The following is a 12,235-nucleotide window of genomic DNA, read 5'->3' on the forward strand; positions in this document are numbered from 1 at the left end:
TACGGTCGTTTTTGGTTTTTGCGAATTAATTTTGACATACTAAAACTTCAGTCGCTGTGCGAATGCCCTTCACTAATTTTGAAAATTTACATTTTTCGAAAAAATTGTATTTTAAAATTTGATAGAAATCACAACTCCAGGGACTGGTAATGTCAACTCACAAGGATCACGAAAATAGATCCGGAGTACCTCTATCATTTTAAAACCTTGGAAACATCAAAACATCAACCTTGATTGATATTTGCCTAACGTCATATACGAAGGCATTTTAATTTTTTTCGTTTTTGAAAAGATGAGATTTTGTTGAATTACTTGAATTTGAATGAGACTTCTATTAATACGAGTAATTAAATTTAATTTTTCTAATTTTCGTCAATTTGTCATACATTAATCAAAACAATATACATCGTCATCATTTCTTGAAATAATGGTGATTGGAGATTGGAGAAAGATGTTGAAAAAAAAATGAACACATAAACTATAAAGTACCGCAAATAGGTACATAAAATAAAATAAAATCGCAAAATTTCCGGCTTAGGTGTTATTTAACAAATGAAATTGTTTTGCAACCGTGGAAAAAAGTACCCCAAGTTTTTCCAGACATTTTATTTTGATTTCAGAATAAAATTTCATAGAGTTTGAATCAAATTAACCCCTTTGAGGAGTGAGAAAAAACAGGAGGAGAAAGATTTAGGACAAAACTTCGAAGAGAGACGGAAATTAAGACAAAATAGTTCTTCTTTCATTGCTTCTAAAGTTGAAAACCCCTTTCACTCGATGAAATGAACTCTAAAAAAAGCGGGGGAAAACGTTTCGAATTTTCCAAAATAATGGACCAAAAAATTTCTCCTGCACCTGCATAATAGCCAAGTTCAACAGTATTTTGTTTAAATTATTGAAATTAACTTCTAAAAAATAATGGAGAATTTAATTGACACAAAATTCATTATTTTTTACAATGACGTCAATGACGTCATGTCATGTACATTTTATGTAGAATTTGTTGCGGAATTCTCCGCAACTGGTCGACTTGTCATTGTGTATTAAAATGTATAGACGTAGGTACGCGTAAACCATGAAAAGTATAAGATGAAAAATTAGCGAAAAGTCGACTCGCAAAATACTTGGCGAATTGTTCGAAAATTTCGACGAAACACCGTTATACTCGTATTCGTAGCTTAACAGGAACTTGTATATAAAGAAAAACTTTAAAGAATAGAAAATAATGGTGGTATGACGTCAAAACGCCTATATACCGATGTTGAAATAATAAAAATATTAAAAAGATGATTCAATTTTATATACTTTGTGCCGTTTGGCAAAATTTCCAATTCATTTTTCGATCAAACGTTACACATTTTGCAGTTCATTTTTTATATAATAAGAATTTCGAGTAGGTACCAACATGAAATGGTTGAGAAATGACACTGTTTATCAAGAGCTAGGAGAGTGCTCAATCTGCCTCCCCCTCCTCCTTCGCTTCCTGGTATTTTGCTCGAACGTTGCAATTTCCTCGCGACAATACACACGTGATGAAAATCGACATCATTCATTTTTTTTTTAACAGTTCGTAAATTTTGACAAAAATGAAAGAATGTGCCCTTATCACAAATTCAATTTAAGAAAAATATCTACTCACCCAGCAATAATTTGACTTAATAATTCAATTACGAGATAATTTCAACCAAGTGATCGGTTATTATTGCTGTATGAGTCATGCAGATCAGGTCATCGGCCACCTCATCGTCATTTCTTTCAAAAAAAAAAAAAAAAAATGGGGAAAAGAAATGTAATTCTCGAAAATATTACGAATTTGAGCAGGAAAAGTACATAGAGACCCTGAAAATTCCAAATTGCGAAATCAGAAACACAATCGATGGGTCATATCGTATAATCCAGATCCAATCACCCTCTCCATCGACCAATATCCTACACAATGGTCTACGTAAATCATTCTAAAAACCTCTTTCAACGCTTAAGTATTCGAATACGAGTATATAAGATAATTATTCGGTATACGAGGTCGTTCGTCCATAGTCCATAGTTATACACAATGGCGAGCACGATTGGCCAACATTACACGGATATAGATATTCAAATAGCGTCTCCATCCGGTCTTCGTGCAAAGTCGTCGACTGTCGACTATATCTGACTACTGTATATCGTATTACGCTCGAAAATTCTTCGAATAATACATATAGAAGTAGAAGTACCCGAGCTGACATTTTTCGTGACCAATTTTCTCGATACGACCAGAACCAAATCATTCCCCAATCATTACCTATCATTGTAGTACATTATCGATACATCCGAAACGTTTGCATAAGGAAACGGAAAACCAGGCTGCAGGGGGGCTTCGTAATACATATACGAAAACTAAAAAAGGGTAGAAAAAGGTCGGCACGAGGGGAAGATGTGCAGAGTGCGTGTGCCGGATATTACACATACACATAAGTTGTGGAAACGGAAACGTAGGTACGATACCGTCTTTTAAAGTGAAGTTTCTTTTACTTATTCAAATTCTCGTCCAGCTCTGTTTTCCTATTCTCATTAAGGAACTCGTCGCCGTATTCCGATTCACCGTATTCTGTTTCCGGTTTAACTCAACGTCAGCTAGGTACGAGTATAAGCATAATTGCGCGAAATCGCTCTTTAGAATACGCCGCACCGAGCCCCCTGTCTTATGGGGTTTCATTTCTGGTGGTCTGAGGATGAGTCGAAGACGAAGTAGGCCTACTCGTCCCTCTTTTTTTTCACCTTTATGTGTATTTTTAAAATTCGCCATATCTCATCGCGGTTTATTCCAAAAATAGAAAAATCAAATCAAAAAGCAATGTCTCGTCACATCCTTTTTCCTTTTCTCTTGCAACTCTAATCTCGAACACGTACACCGGATGAGGGGAAAAGTTTCCAAGATATAAATGGTCCCTTATCTTCCCTTCCTTTCCACTTCTGGTCCTCAAATAGAATCAAAAAAATTAAAAAAGCAATAGAATATCAGAAAATTTCAAAACTGGTTCAGTTTTCAATTTGTTCTCTCTAGAAATTCGACTTAGTCTAGCGAATAATTTTGAGCAAATAACCTCAACGAGAGTCAGATTTTCAGGTCAATGTTCAACTTCCAAAATGAGTTTGAAAAATTGAACAAAAAAATTAATTTTGTAGTTCAGGTGATCTTTCATTGTCCGCTATTGCAAACTATCAATTTTAATTAGGTACCTTTTCAATGATAAAAATTTTTGCCTCACATTTTAGCTCTCTTCAGTGGAGGAAGAGGAGGGAGGTTCAGCCTTCATTCAAAAATTTACGTTTTTCTACGTATTGCTGATGTCATTTGGCAATAAATTCGTGCTAAACTCCATAAAATTGAAAAAAAAAAATGAAAAACAATCTATCTACCCAAGTATTGAACAATTGCCAAAATTGAAGTTCATTTCTCAACTATTCCCTTCCTCATTTCTTCTCAATTTTTCAGTTTTGTAGACCTCCTCCCTCTTTCCAAAATAAAAATCAACCACACATCACAAAATTTCCAAAAACAATAAAGTACGTGTTTTTAAAAGAGTAGAAGGACAGGGGGAGGTGAAAAAAAATGTAAAATTGGTAGACCTCCTCCCTCTTTCCAAAATACGTAAAAATCGACTACACATCACAAAATTTCCAAAAACAATCAAGTTCGTGTTTTTAAAAGAAAGGAAGGGCAAGTGGGGGGGGGGGGGGGGGTGAAAAATGTAAAAATTTTCAAAACGCTCAGTAAAATTTTTTGCAATGAAATACTGCCAGGAAAAAATGCTGAATGAATATCGTAAAGCCTATCATGGATATTGAGACGAATCTTTTACCATATTTTCTTGAATTTTTATGGATTGTAACGAAAAATCATGGCCAAATGACTTCAACATGATGCAAGAAAACCTTAAACATTTTTAGCACCCCCTCAAAGAGTAGAAAAATTTATCAAACCTTGATATCTTTAGTATGAACTTGCATATTATCGCTTGTGTAGGTCATTAGAAAAGTCAAAAGTTCATTTTTGCCAAGTTCAGACAGTTTTCAAAACATTAGTTGTTTTCACCAAAATGATAATAATCGAAAAAACTGTATTTTTTTGAAACATATGCAAAAGGAAATATATTCAAAATTTCAAAACTTTGAGCTGGAGCCGGAAGGGGAGGAGGTGAGGGGGTCAAACCTTGGCCAGAAAATTTAAAATGTTGACTTTTTGCCAGGCTTCAGCGAAATTTGAAAAAAAAAATGAAAAACGACCCACCCTAATAAATGCTAAAGGTTAAAGTGAACCCCCTTTTCCCCTAAAACAGTATTAAAAATGAAATAATATAAAACTCCAATCAAGGGAGGGTGCTAGATTTCAACAAAATGTTGGGGTAGGTCATTTTTGTATTTTTTTTCAAACTTTGAAAAGTCACAATGAACTAAATGAGTTCAAATGAACATGCCAAACATTTCAGACGTTCAACTCTCACAGTAAGTAAAATTCGTGGCTTTGGCATTTCAAAAAATGCATTATTTATTTAAATCAGCTTGAAAATTCACACTTCAGTTCCTAGAGATGTAAAATGGATCAAAAAAGCTCCAAAAATCTGCATTCAGTGGTACCAAAAATACGTACGTAATTTACTTATAAATACTGCAGATTTTCGATGAATCCATTTTTTTTAATCTAGAATGGTGAGGGTTAATTCACTTCTTACCCAAATATGATTCAAAAAATTTCAAATGACTTTTTTTCAAAACAATTAAGATGCGGATCTTAGCCCCGTAAACTTTTGCAATCTGCAAACTCATTTCAATTTTTCAAAATTTGAAAAAAAAAATACAAAAACGATCCATCTTAATGTTTTAATTCAAACAAAGCAAGGGGAATTTTGTTTGAAATTTTTTACTTGGTATTTTTTTTTTTTTAATCAGTTTTGGGCCATTTTTCGAATTTTAATTTATTTTCGAGTACCATGTCAACTTTTTCATAACTTTTCGATTTCAGATTTCAATTTTCATCATCTCTCAGGGGCTGAAGCGACCAGAGGGACAGGGAAGTTCTGCCCCCCCCCCTTTGGAAGTTGGCGAAATTTGGCAATTTTGAATGTGCAATGATGAACATACTGAAAACTCAAAAATTTGTAAATAGTGCTTAAAATTGTTAAAAATCACTACTTTTCAAACAAAATTCCTCAAAAAATTTTCGTCATCGCTCCACTCGTGCAATATTTTAGACTTCCCTTAATATTTATGAATTTCGAAAAACTTTTCAAAAATTAAAATCAATTCATACTTCAATTTTCATCATTTTTTGTCAATATCTTTAAATTTTTTGCACAGTGTTTCAAATCGGGGTGAGTTGGCAAACCTGAAAATTTAGTATTGAAAATTTTACTGAAACAGAGAATAACTTTTAGGTTATATGTCTCTAGAAACTAGCTCATTACAGTTTCTTAGGGGGGGGGAGGGGGAATGCGAATTTGAAAATATCTTTACTCAATTCGGAGGGAAAAAAAATTAATCAATGACGACAAAAAAAAATACGAGTAAAATAATTCCTAGCATGGATCTATTTCAAAATAATCAACTTGATATTGTTTGAAAGCAAATCATTTCAACAGTCAATACAGTCATATACATTTACAAAGGCGAAACAGGACACATCAGCCTTTGAATCAAAACGTCTTTCAAGACCATCTGTTACTATGGCTATGGAACTGATACTTCTTCAGATTATGGAAATTTTCCAACACGATAATTACCAAAATACCTCAAAAAAGCATACCTCACAAGCAGAAATTAACAACAACCCAATTAGGTAGTCCACAACTGTAACTGAAACTTTGCAAGTAATAAAGACACCAATTAATAAAGCACATCACCATAAACATCAACCACCTTGAACTTCCAATCCACTAAACAAAATTCAACATTCAGGAAAAAACGTGAAAAATAATCGATCGACGTACCTCTAACTTCTCAAAAAGATGGATAAATCCTCGACGAAAAAAGTCACATCTACACAAACACCAACAAAAATACGTAGTTCTGAGAAAAACAGTCAAGAAAAACCACAACACCGGTGAAAACTCACGAAAGAAAAACCAACTTTCAATCGCGAAGAAAAATCGAGCAGGAAAATATAACGCAGCGTGAATGCTACAGCACGAAAAAAAAGTGATCACACGAGCACCAGCAACACAGACACATATGCACAAGACGAATGCGTTGATAAAACTGATGTTCAAGAACGACTTGGGACTTGTACACTGCATCGTTGTGTATTTGTATACTCATTACCCATCCCATACCCTTCAGCTCTGACGAATTAGCAGTTCTTCAGTCCACTGAAACTAATTCGTTGGCTCGATTAGCGGTGGTATTATCCAATACTCGATCGTGAGTACCGGGTAACTGTATTATCAATCATTTTTCGTAATTGATAACCATTCTAATTATTATTACCCGGCTATTGGGATTTTTCAAACAGACACAAGAAAACCAGGACATACTCGAGTGATTTAATTAATTCATCGTTCCAAAATTAACTCGGTAGGTTAAAAAGCTCGAAATTATTTTCTTCAACTTGAGCTCCCTATTCATCATGGAATTTGCACAGTTTTGCGTTCATCAAAGAAATAATTTCAAGTATCTTCAGGAGGCCAAGACGATGAAATTTTGCTGCCGAATATTTCATCTTCGAAGAAGCAAAAAGATACAGACTTGTTTCTGAAAATCCAGCGAGAAAAACATTTTTGGAAACATTTCGCCAAAAGTTATACTCGTACAAAAAATAAGGGTTGGGTTGGTTCGTACTTCGGTAATGTTTAAATTCGAATACGATTCTCGACTGTGTTATTTTTGATACTTCTAAGAACGTTGGCTCTTTTAATCCAGGCTGGCTTAATTCGCGTTATTTTTCAATTTAATTAATTCCAACGCATCGGTTCAAGGTTACAAGGCAAGATTCCTTATCTAAATGTATTCTCGTTTGGAATTATTTGCTCGCTAAATTTTCCTTTCCGCGTATTTATAGTCTCGAGTTTCGTATCCTTTTCTAATTCTAACGTCAAATTTGAATCGAAGATGTTCCAACAGTGTTGATCGAATAATAAATCTTCGAAGATCGAACGAAACGAATGATCCGGAATTATGATCACAAATTTGACAAACGTATTTTTCTTTTCAGTTCAGGGAAATTCTTCGTATGGGTCAGTTTTACATGCACACAATTTCTTCTCTCATTCGTACCAACATTGAATAAGTAACTTGAAGGGGAAAAAAAGGCACAGAAAATGATAAAATACTCCATACAGAATGATTTTTAACAACTCACCAGCGTAATATAATCCAATCCAATCCATGTCGGATATTTTTTCATAAATACGATACGTGATCTTCACCCAAATCGATAACTTTCCTCTGCTGTACACGGCGCTTTTCAACTCGACTTTTAGGAAGCTTTTATTGGTGGCCATAATATTGACGTATTCGTTTTCTTTTTTGATTCCACGACATAGGATCGGTTTGATGTTCAAAGTGGAAATATCAACCTCGTCGTTGAAATTACTATCGGATGAGGAATACGAAGCGAAGCCAGATTCTACGTTCATTTTCTGATCCTTCTTAAATGCGCGTAGTGTTTTTGAATCAGCATCGTAACACAGGTATCCTTCTGCAGCTTCACCATGATCATAAGCGCCACATTTCACAGCATCATATCGCGGCCGATTGTAACTTTTATTACCTGCTTTATCCACCGTGGAAAATCTGCAATGTAAACAACACAATTCGATGAAATTCAATTACCTACTGTAAGACTGCTCGCAACTAGATAAGCTAAAAAAATGTAATTGAAATTGATCCGTTGTACGAGTAAAGTCGTCGTCGAGTGTTTTAATTTCGAATTCGAGACGAGATAATCGAATATAATGAACTAGGTTAGTGTGTTAAGGATGTATGTGGATGTGTTTGGTTGAATTTTTCAGCATTTTATTCGCTTACCTTTTACGAAAATGTCAAATTGGAGGAGAAAATTCGCGCAACGAACGAATATTACGGTAACGCGTTATTTTACAAGCTTCATTTACGTTTGATTTCCAAAAAGTCGGGGGTGTTATGGCGAAAATATTGACGAAAATTTTGACGTGAGCACTCGCTATAATGACCAAGAGCGAAGACGGATGTACTACGAAATTTTTCTATCAAATGAAACGAAAAACTGAAAACAGAGCAAAACAAATACGGGCCATCGAAGCGCCATCACACTTTTCAAAGATGAGTGTTTTGGTAGTTGCGTTATCGTTAGTTAGGAGCGCTGTAGTCAACGTCTAAAATCGTAGGACAAAGGACAACGAAAATCGGGCGGATTTTTCCGCTTTTCGCTTTGCCTTTTCAGTTTTCTGTTCTCTATTTCGTTCTCATAAGTAAATTTCGAATTCTAAATCCATATCTGATTAAAAATAATCGTAAATAATATCGTAAATAAGATACATATTTTACGAATGAGTAAGAACAACGTATAATATTCAACAACGAATTTTACTACCATTCAACGAATTTAAAATAAATAAACCACCAAAACTGAATTAAAAAAAAATAATGGGTAAAACATGGTACAAAAGATAAGTATGCAAGATTCCGGACATATTGGGAAATTCGATCAAACCGACACTTCTAAAATATCTACAATCTTGAACGCATTCCTCCAGAAACAACGATCGTTTCTCCGGTAACATATTTCGCATCGTCAGAACATAGAAAAGCTGCAACTCCTTCCACATCACTCGGCTCACCGATTCTGTAACGATGAATAATTACAGTCGAAAACACGAACCACTTGAAAATTATTTCTCTCATTTAAATCAACTTTCGAAATTTACCTGCCCATTGGAATTTGAGACAGAACCGTGTCATGTGCAACATCACTTTCGTAAATCTACGTAGAAAATCAAACACATTAGTGAGTAATATAAAAATACTTCTATAGATGAATCAATCCTTGGGAAAAAATTCAACTGAACTAACCTGTTTAGCGAATTTAGTCCGAATTACTCCAGGAGCTAAACAATTGACTCGGATATTGTCATGAGCAAGTTCATCGGCGAACACCTTAGTCAATCCTAATAAAGCAGTCTTACTAACGGAATATGGTCCTAACATCTGTAAAATATTTCACAATGAGTCTGCCACCAGCAAACGAACGATTCGTAAAAATATTCAGTACGAATATAAATTATGTACCTGAAAAGGTTGCAGGCCAGCTATCGATGAAACGTAAATAATTGATCCACCGTTTCTTTCTCTTAGATAAGGCAATACCTCTTTCGTTAGGAGAAATGCGCTTTTGACGTTTATATCGAATATCTTATCCCAAGTTTCTTCCGTACACTGTTCAATAAAATCGTTAATTAATTTTATTCTCATGAATTTTGCAAATATTCGAACACTATTAATTATTAAGTACTTACATCAGCAGCGAAACCGAAAAAAGGATTTACAGCTGCATTGGAAACAAGAATATCTATACCTCCGAATTTACTGATAGCCTGTGGCAGAAACAATCTATAAATACGTATTTACTCCAACGAATATAATACTCGATAATTTTACCAACTTCTTCGTATAATCTTTTACGATCTTCGCTTTTGCCAACATGACATACGATACCACTTATATTCTGATGACCAAAATTCTTCAAGCTAGTAACAGCAGCATTCACATTGGCTTCTTTTCGACTGCTAACCACTACTTTAGCTCCTTCGTTGGCAAGTTTTTTGGCGATCGCAAATCCGATGCTGTTGAGTAAAAGTTATCTCGATCAATAGGGAATCACTAGAAGCACGAAACTTGAAAAATAGAACAACGTACCCTTCGGTCGATGCAGTGACAATGGCAACTTTTCCATTTAATTTACCCATAACAGATGTGGATTCCGGTCTTGAACTTACAGCATTCAATGCGATTGTTTTCACTGGTAATTTTTTCGAAACTGTAACCATAGAAAGACGTTTACCATCAAGAGCAAATTTTCAACGGAATACCAACACCAAACTTATTACGTAAAGAAATAAATCACTAACTAGAGAATAACATTTCATAAATTTTCTTCGATGATAAATCAGCACAAAGCACAACTTGAAAAACTTTGATCAACTTCCGTAATTTCGCAAATTTGAATTGAATTTTGAAAAAAACTTATCAACCACTTGTTTATTTTTTTTTGAAAAAGATGAGAAGTAAAAATTTTCACAACTTTCTCAAAGCAGAAATTCGTTGGAAAATGGCGTCTACAGATAGAGAGCTCCGAAATGAAGCATTTTGATTGGTCGAGATCAGAATCTTTCGGTAGCCATGTTGATTTACTTGCTGTTATGAGTCGATGATTCAATTTTAAAAAAAATAAAAATCTTATCAGCGTTTTTCATGCTTTGATAAGAAGATACAATGGAAGTTCCCGAACGTAAGTACTTTTCAACCCATTTTTACCCTTTGTACCTTGAATTTTTCGATATTCTTACGAAATATATTGAATTAGAACCTAATCTACTTGCACTATTTTCAGATTGCCCCGGTACCCAGAGTGAATCTGCTGGAAAAGTATCAGCTTGTGAGGGTTGCCCCAATCAAGTCATTTGCTCATCCGGTGCTAGCAAAGTTGATCCTGGTATGAAATTCATCGAATAATTCTGTTTCATAGGTGACCAATTTTCTTCAAACACAATTTCAATCTGTTTAGGGATCGAATTAGTTAAAGCTAGATTGAGTACGGTGAAACACAAGATCTTGGTATTATCTGGCAAAGGAGGCGTTGGAAAGAGTACTGTAACATCTTTACTGGCTAGAAGCCTCGCAGCGAGAAATGAGAATGAAAATGTACGATTTAAATTTACTACTCATCAAGTACATCACAATGCATTATTTAACGATCGTTTCTAAAATCTGTCATTTGTATAGGTGGCCATCCTCGATATTGACATTTGTGGTCCATCAATGCCTCGAGTTATGGGAGTATTAGATGAAAAAGTGAGTGTAGAAGCCATTCAACATTAGTTTATGAAAATAATTCTTCTACAACTTATGTCGTTCTGAATTTCCAGGTTCATCAAAGCGGGTCGGGATGGTCTCCCGTGGTGAGTTAGTTATTCGATTCGATATAAAAATAATGTTTTTTTCTTTTTTAACAATGACTAATAATACTAAAATAACAGTTTATAGATGATAATTTATGTGTGATGTCAGTTGGATTCTTGTTGGCTAGTCAAGACGAAGCAGTAATTTGGCGTGGACCCAAAAAGAATGGTAAAATCGAATTACTTCACTCATATTATTCTGACCCATCCTTACGAAATAATAATCGAACTGTTTTTTATAGCTTTAATACGTCAATTTTTCACCGAAGTGGATTGGGGCGAAACACTAGAATATCTAGTAATCGATACTCCTCCCGGTACCTCGGATGAGCATCTATCAACGGCGCAATTTTTGAAAGACATTCCCGGTGTAATAGCCGTTATTGTCAGTACTCCGCAAGAAGTTTCTCTTCTAGATGTACGTAAAGAGATCAATTTTCTTCATAAAGTCAACATTCCTATCGTTGGAGTCATCGAAAACATGTCTACTTTCATTTGTCCAAAATGCAAAGTAAGTAAAAGCACAAAAATTATCCCTAATGCTGTTCTTCGCCTCACACATAAACTGTTTTCAGACCGGTTCAGATATTTTTCCTGCCAACTCGGGAGGTGTGTTGAAAATGGCTCAAGAATTAAACATACCATTTTTGGGACGTTTACCTCTGGACCCTCTTATCGCGCGAAGCTGCGATAAAGGACTCAACCCTATTGTTGAAAACGCCGATTCCGAAGTTGTTAAAAACTTGAATTCCATCATTTCGAGTAATTTTTCGTCTATATAATGTATTATTCTCTAGCTCTATGAGTTCGTCGCATTAAAACAATCAATTTTTCAAATTTCAGAAATATTTCCAGAATAGAAAATTTCTCTACATTGGACGAATCGAAGGACTATGATTCGAAAATAGCTTCATAAGTGACTACAAAAGTATAAACAATAAGCTGTTTTCATCGTTTTTGATTTCTAATCTGTTTTTAATTAATTGATGAATTAAAAAATGTGTATGAAGTACTATTTGGTGTTGTGAATTTTTTTAGAGTACGGAAGAATTTATGGTTAGATTTTTTCTTGAAGCTGAAGGACTGCAACTATCGCCTTGTATTTC

At 34.6% G+C, this 12,235-nt stretch overlaps 3 protein-coding genes across 5 annotated transcripts in view; 1 reads left to right on the top strand and 2 right to left on the bottom strand.

The window, feature by feature from the left end:
* Window positions 1-8,274, bottom strand: part of Hecw (Hecw ubiquitin protein ligase) — a 96,019-nt gene extending 87,745 nt beyond the window's left edge. Inside the window, exons 1-2 of one of the 3 annotated variants that reach the window (XM_065365119.1) lie at window positions 8,002-8,274; window positions 7,334-7,767 (exon numbers count right to left, since the gene is read on the bottom strand). In XM_065365119.1, coding sequence (XP_065221191.1) covers window positions 7,334-7,610 — 277 coding nt within the window. In that variant the 5' untranslated portion in view covers window positions 7,611-7,767; window positions 8,002-8,274. Of the gene's footprint in view, window positions 1-5,966; window positions 6,242-7,333; window positions 7,768-8,001 lie in introns of those variants that run through there. The other 2 variants (XM_065365120.1, XM_065365121.1) reach the window with 2 other exon arrangements.
* Window positions 8,275-8,519: 245 nt separating this feature from the next.
* Dhrs4 (Dehydrogenase/reductase 4) lies at window positions 8,520-10,233 on the bottom strand. Its single transcript, XM_065365153.1, has 8 exons — window positions 10,080-10,233; window positions 9,868-9,988; window positions 9,614-9,794; window positions 9,468-9,545; window positions 9,241-9,387; window positions 9,025-9,159; window positions 8,880-8,935; window positions 8,520-8,797 (listed from the first exon to the last, which is right to left on the bottom strand). The coding sequence occupies exons 1-8, from the start codon at window positions 10,090-10,092 to the stop codon at window positions 8,683-8,685; spliced, it is 846 nt and encodes a 281-aa protein (XP_065221225.1). The 5' UTR covers window positions 10,093-10,233; the 3' UTR covers window positions 8,520-8,682.
* Window positions 10,234-10,335: 102 nt separating this feature from the next.
* Window positions 10,336-12,144, top strand: Nubp1 (NUBP iron-sulfur cluster assembly factor 1). Its single transcript, XM_065365152.1, has 9 exons — window positions 10,336-10,459; window positions 10,562-10,663; window positions 10,736-10,872; window positions 10,954-11,022; window positions 11,097-11,129; window positions 11,208-11,298; window positions 11,372-11,640; window positions 11,705-11,891; window positions 11,973-12,144. The coding sequence occupies exons 1-9, from the start codon at window positions 10,444-10,446 to the stop codon at window positions 11,987-11,989; spliced, it is 921 nt and encodes a 306-aa protein (XP_065221224.1). The 5' UTR covers window positions 10,336-10,443; the 3' UTR covers window positions 11,990-12,144.
* The last annotated feature ends 91 nt before the right edge of the window (window positions 12,145-12,235 follow it).

Source organism: Planococcus citri, chromosome 5 (assembly GCF_950023065.1).
Source record: "Planococcus citri chromosome 5, ihPlaCitr1.1, whole genome shotgun sequence".
NCBI classification, from domain to species: domain Eukaryota; kingdom Metazoa; phylum Arthropoda; class Insecta; order Hemiptera; family Pseudococcidae; genus Planococcus; species Planococcus citri.

Coding starts and splice junctions, on each gene's coding strand:
- Nubp1 (XM_065365152.1), top strand. Junction 10,664..10,735: donor TGCTAGCAAAGTTGATCCTG/GTATGAAATTCA, acceptor CAATCTGTTTAG/GGATCGAATTAGTTAAAGCT. Junction 11,130..11,207: donor GGTCGGGATGGTCTCCCGTG/GTGAGTTAGTTA, acceptor CTAAAATAACAG/TTTATAGATGATAATTTATG.
- Dhrs4 (XM_065365153.1), bottom strand. Junction 8,936..9,024: donor GGACTAAATTCGCTAAACAG/GTTAGTTCAGTT, acceptor TTTTCTACGTAG/ATTTACGAAAGTGATGTTGC. Junction 8,798..8,879: donor TCTCAAATTCCAATGGGCAG/GTAAATTTCGAA, acceptor TCATCGTTACAG/AATCGGTGAGCCGAGTGATG.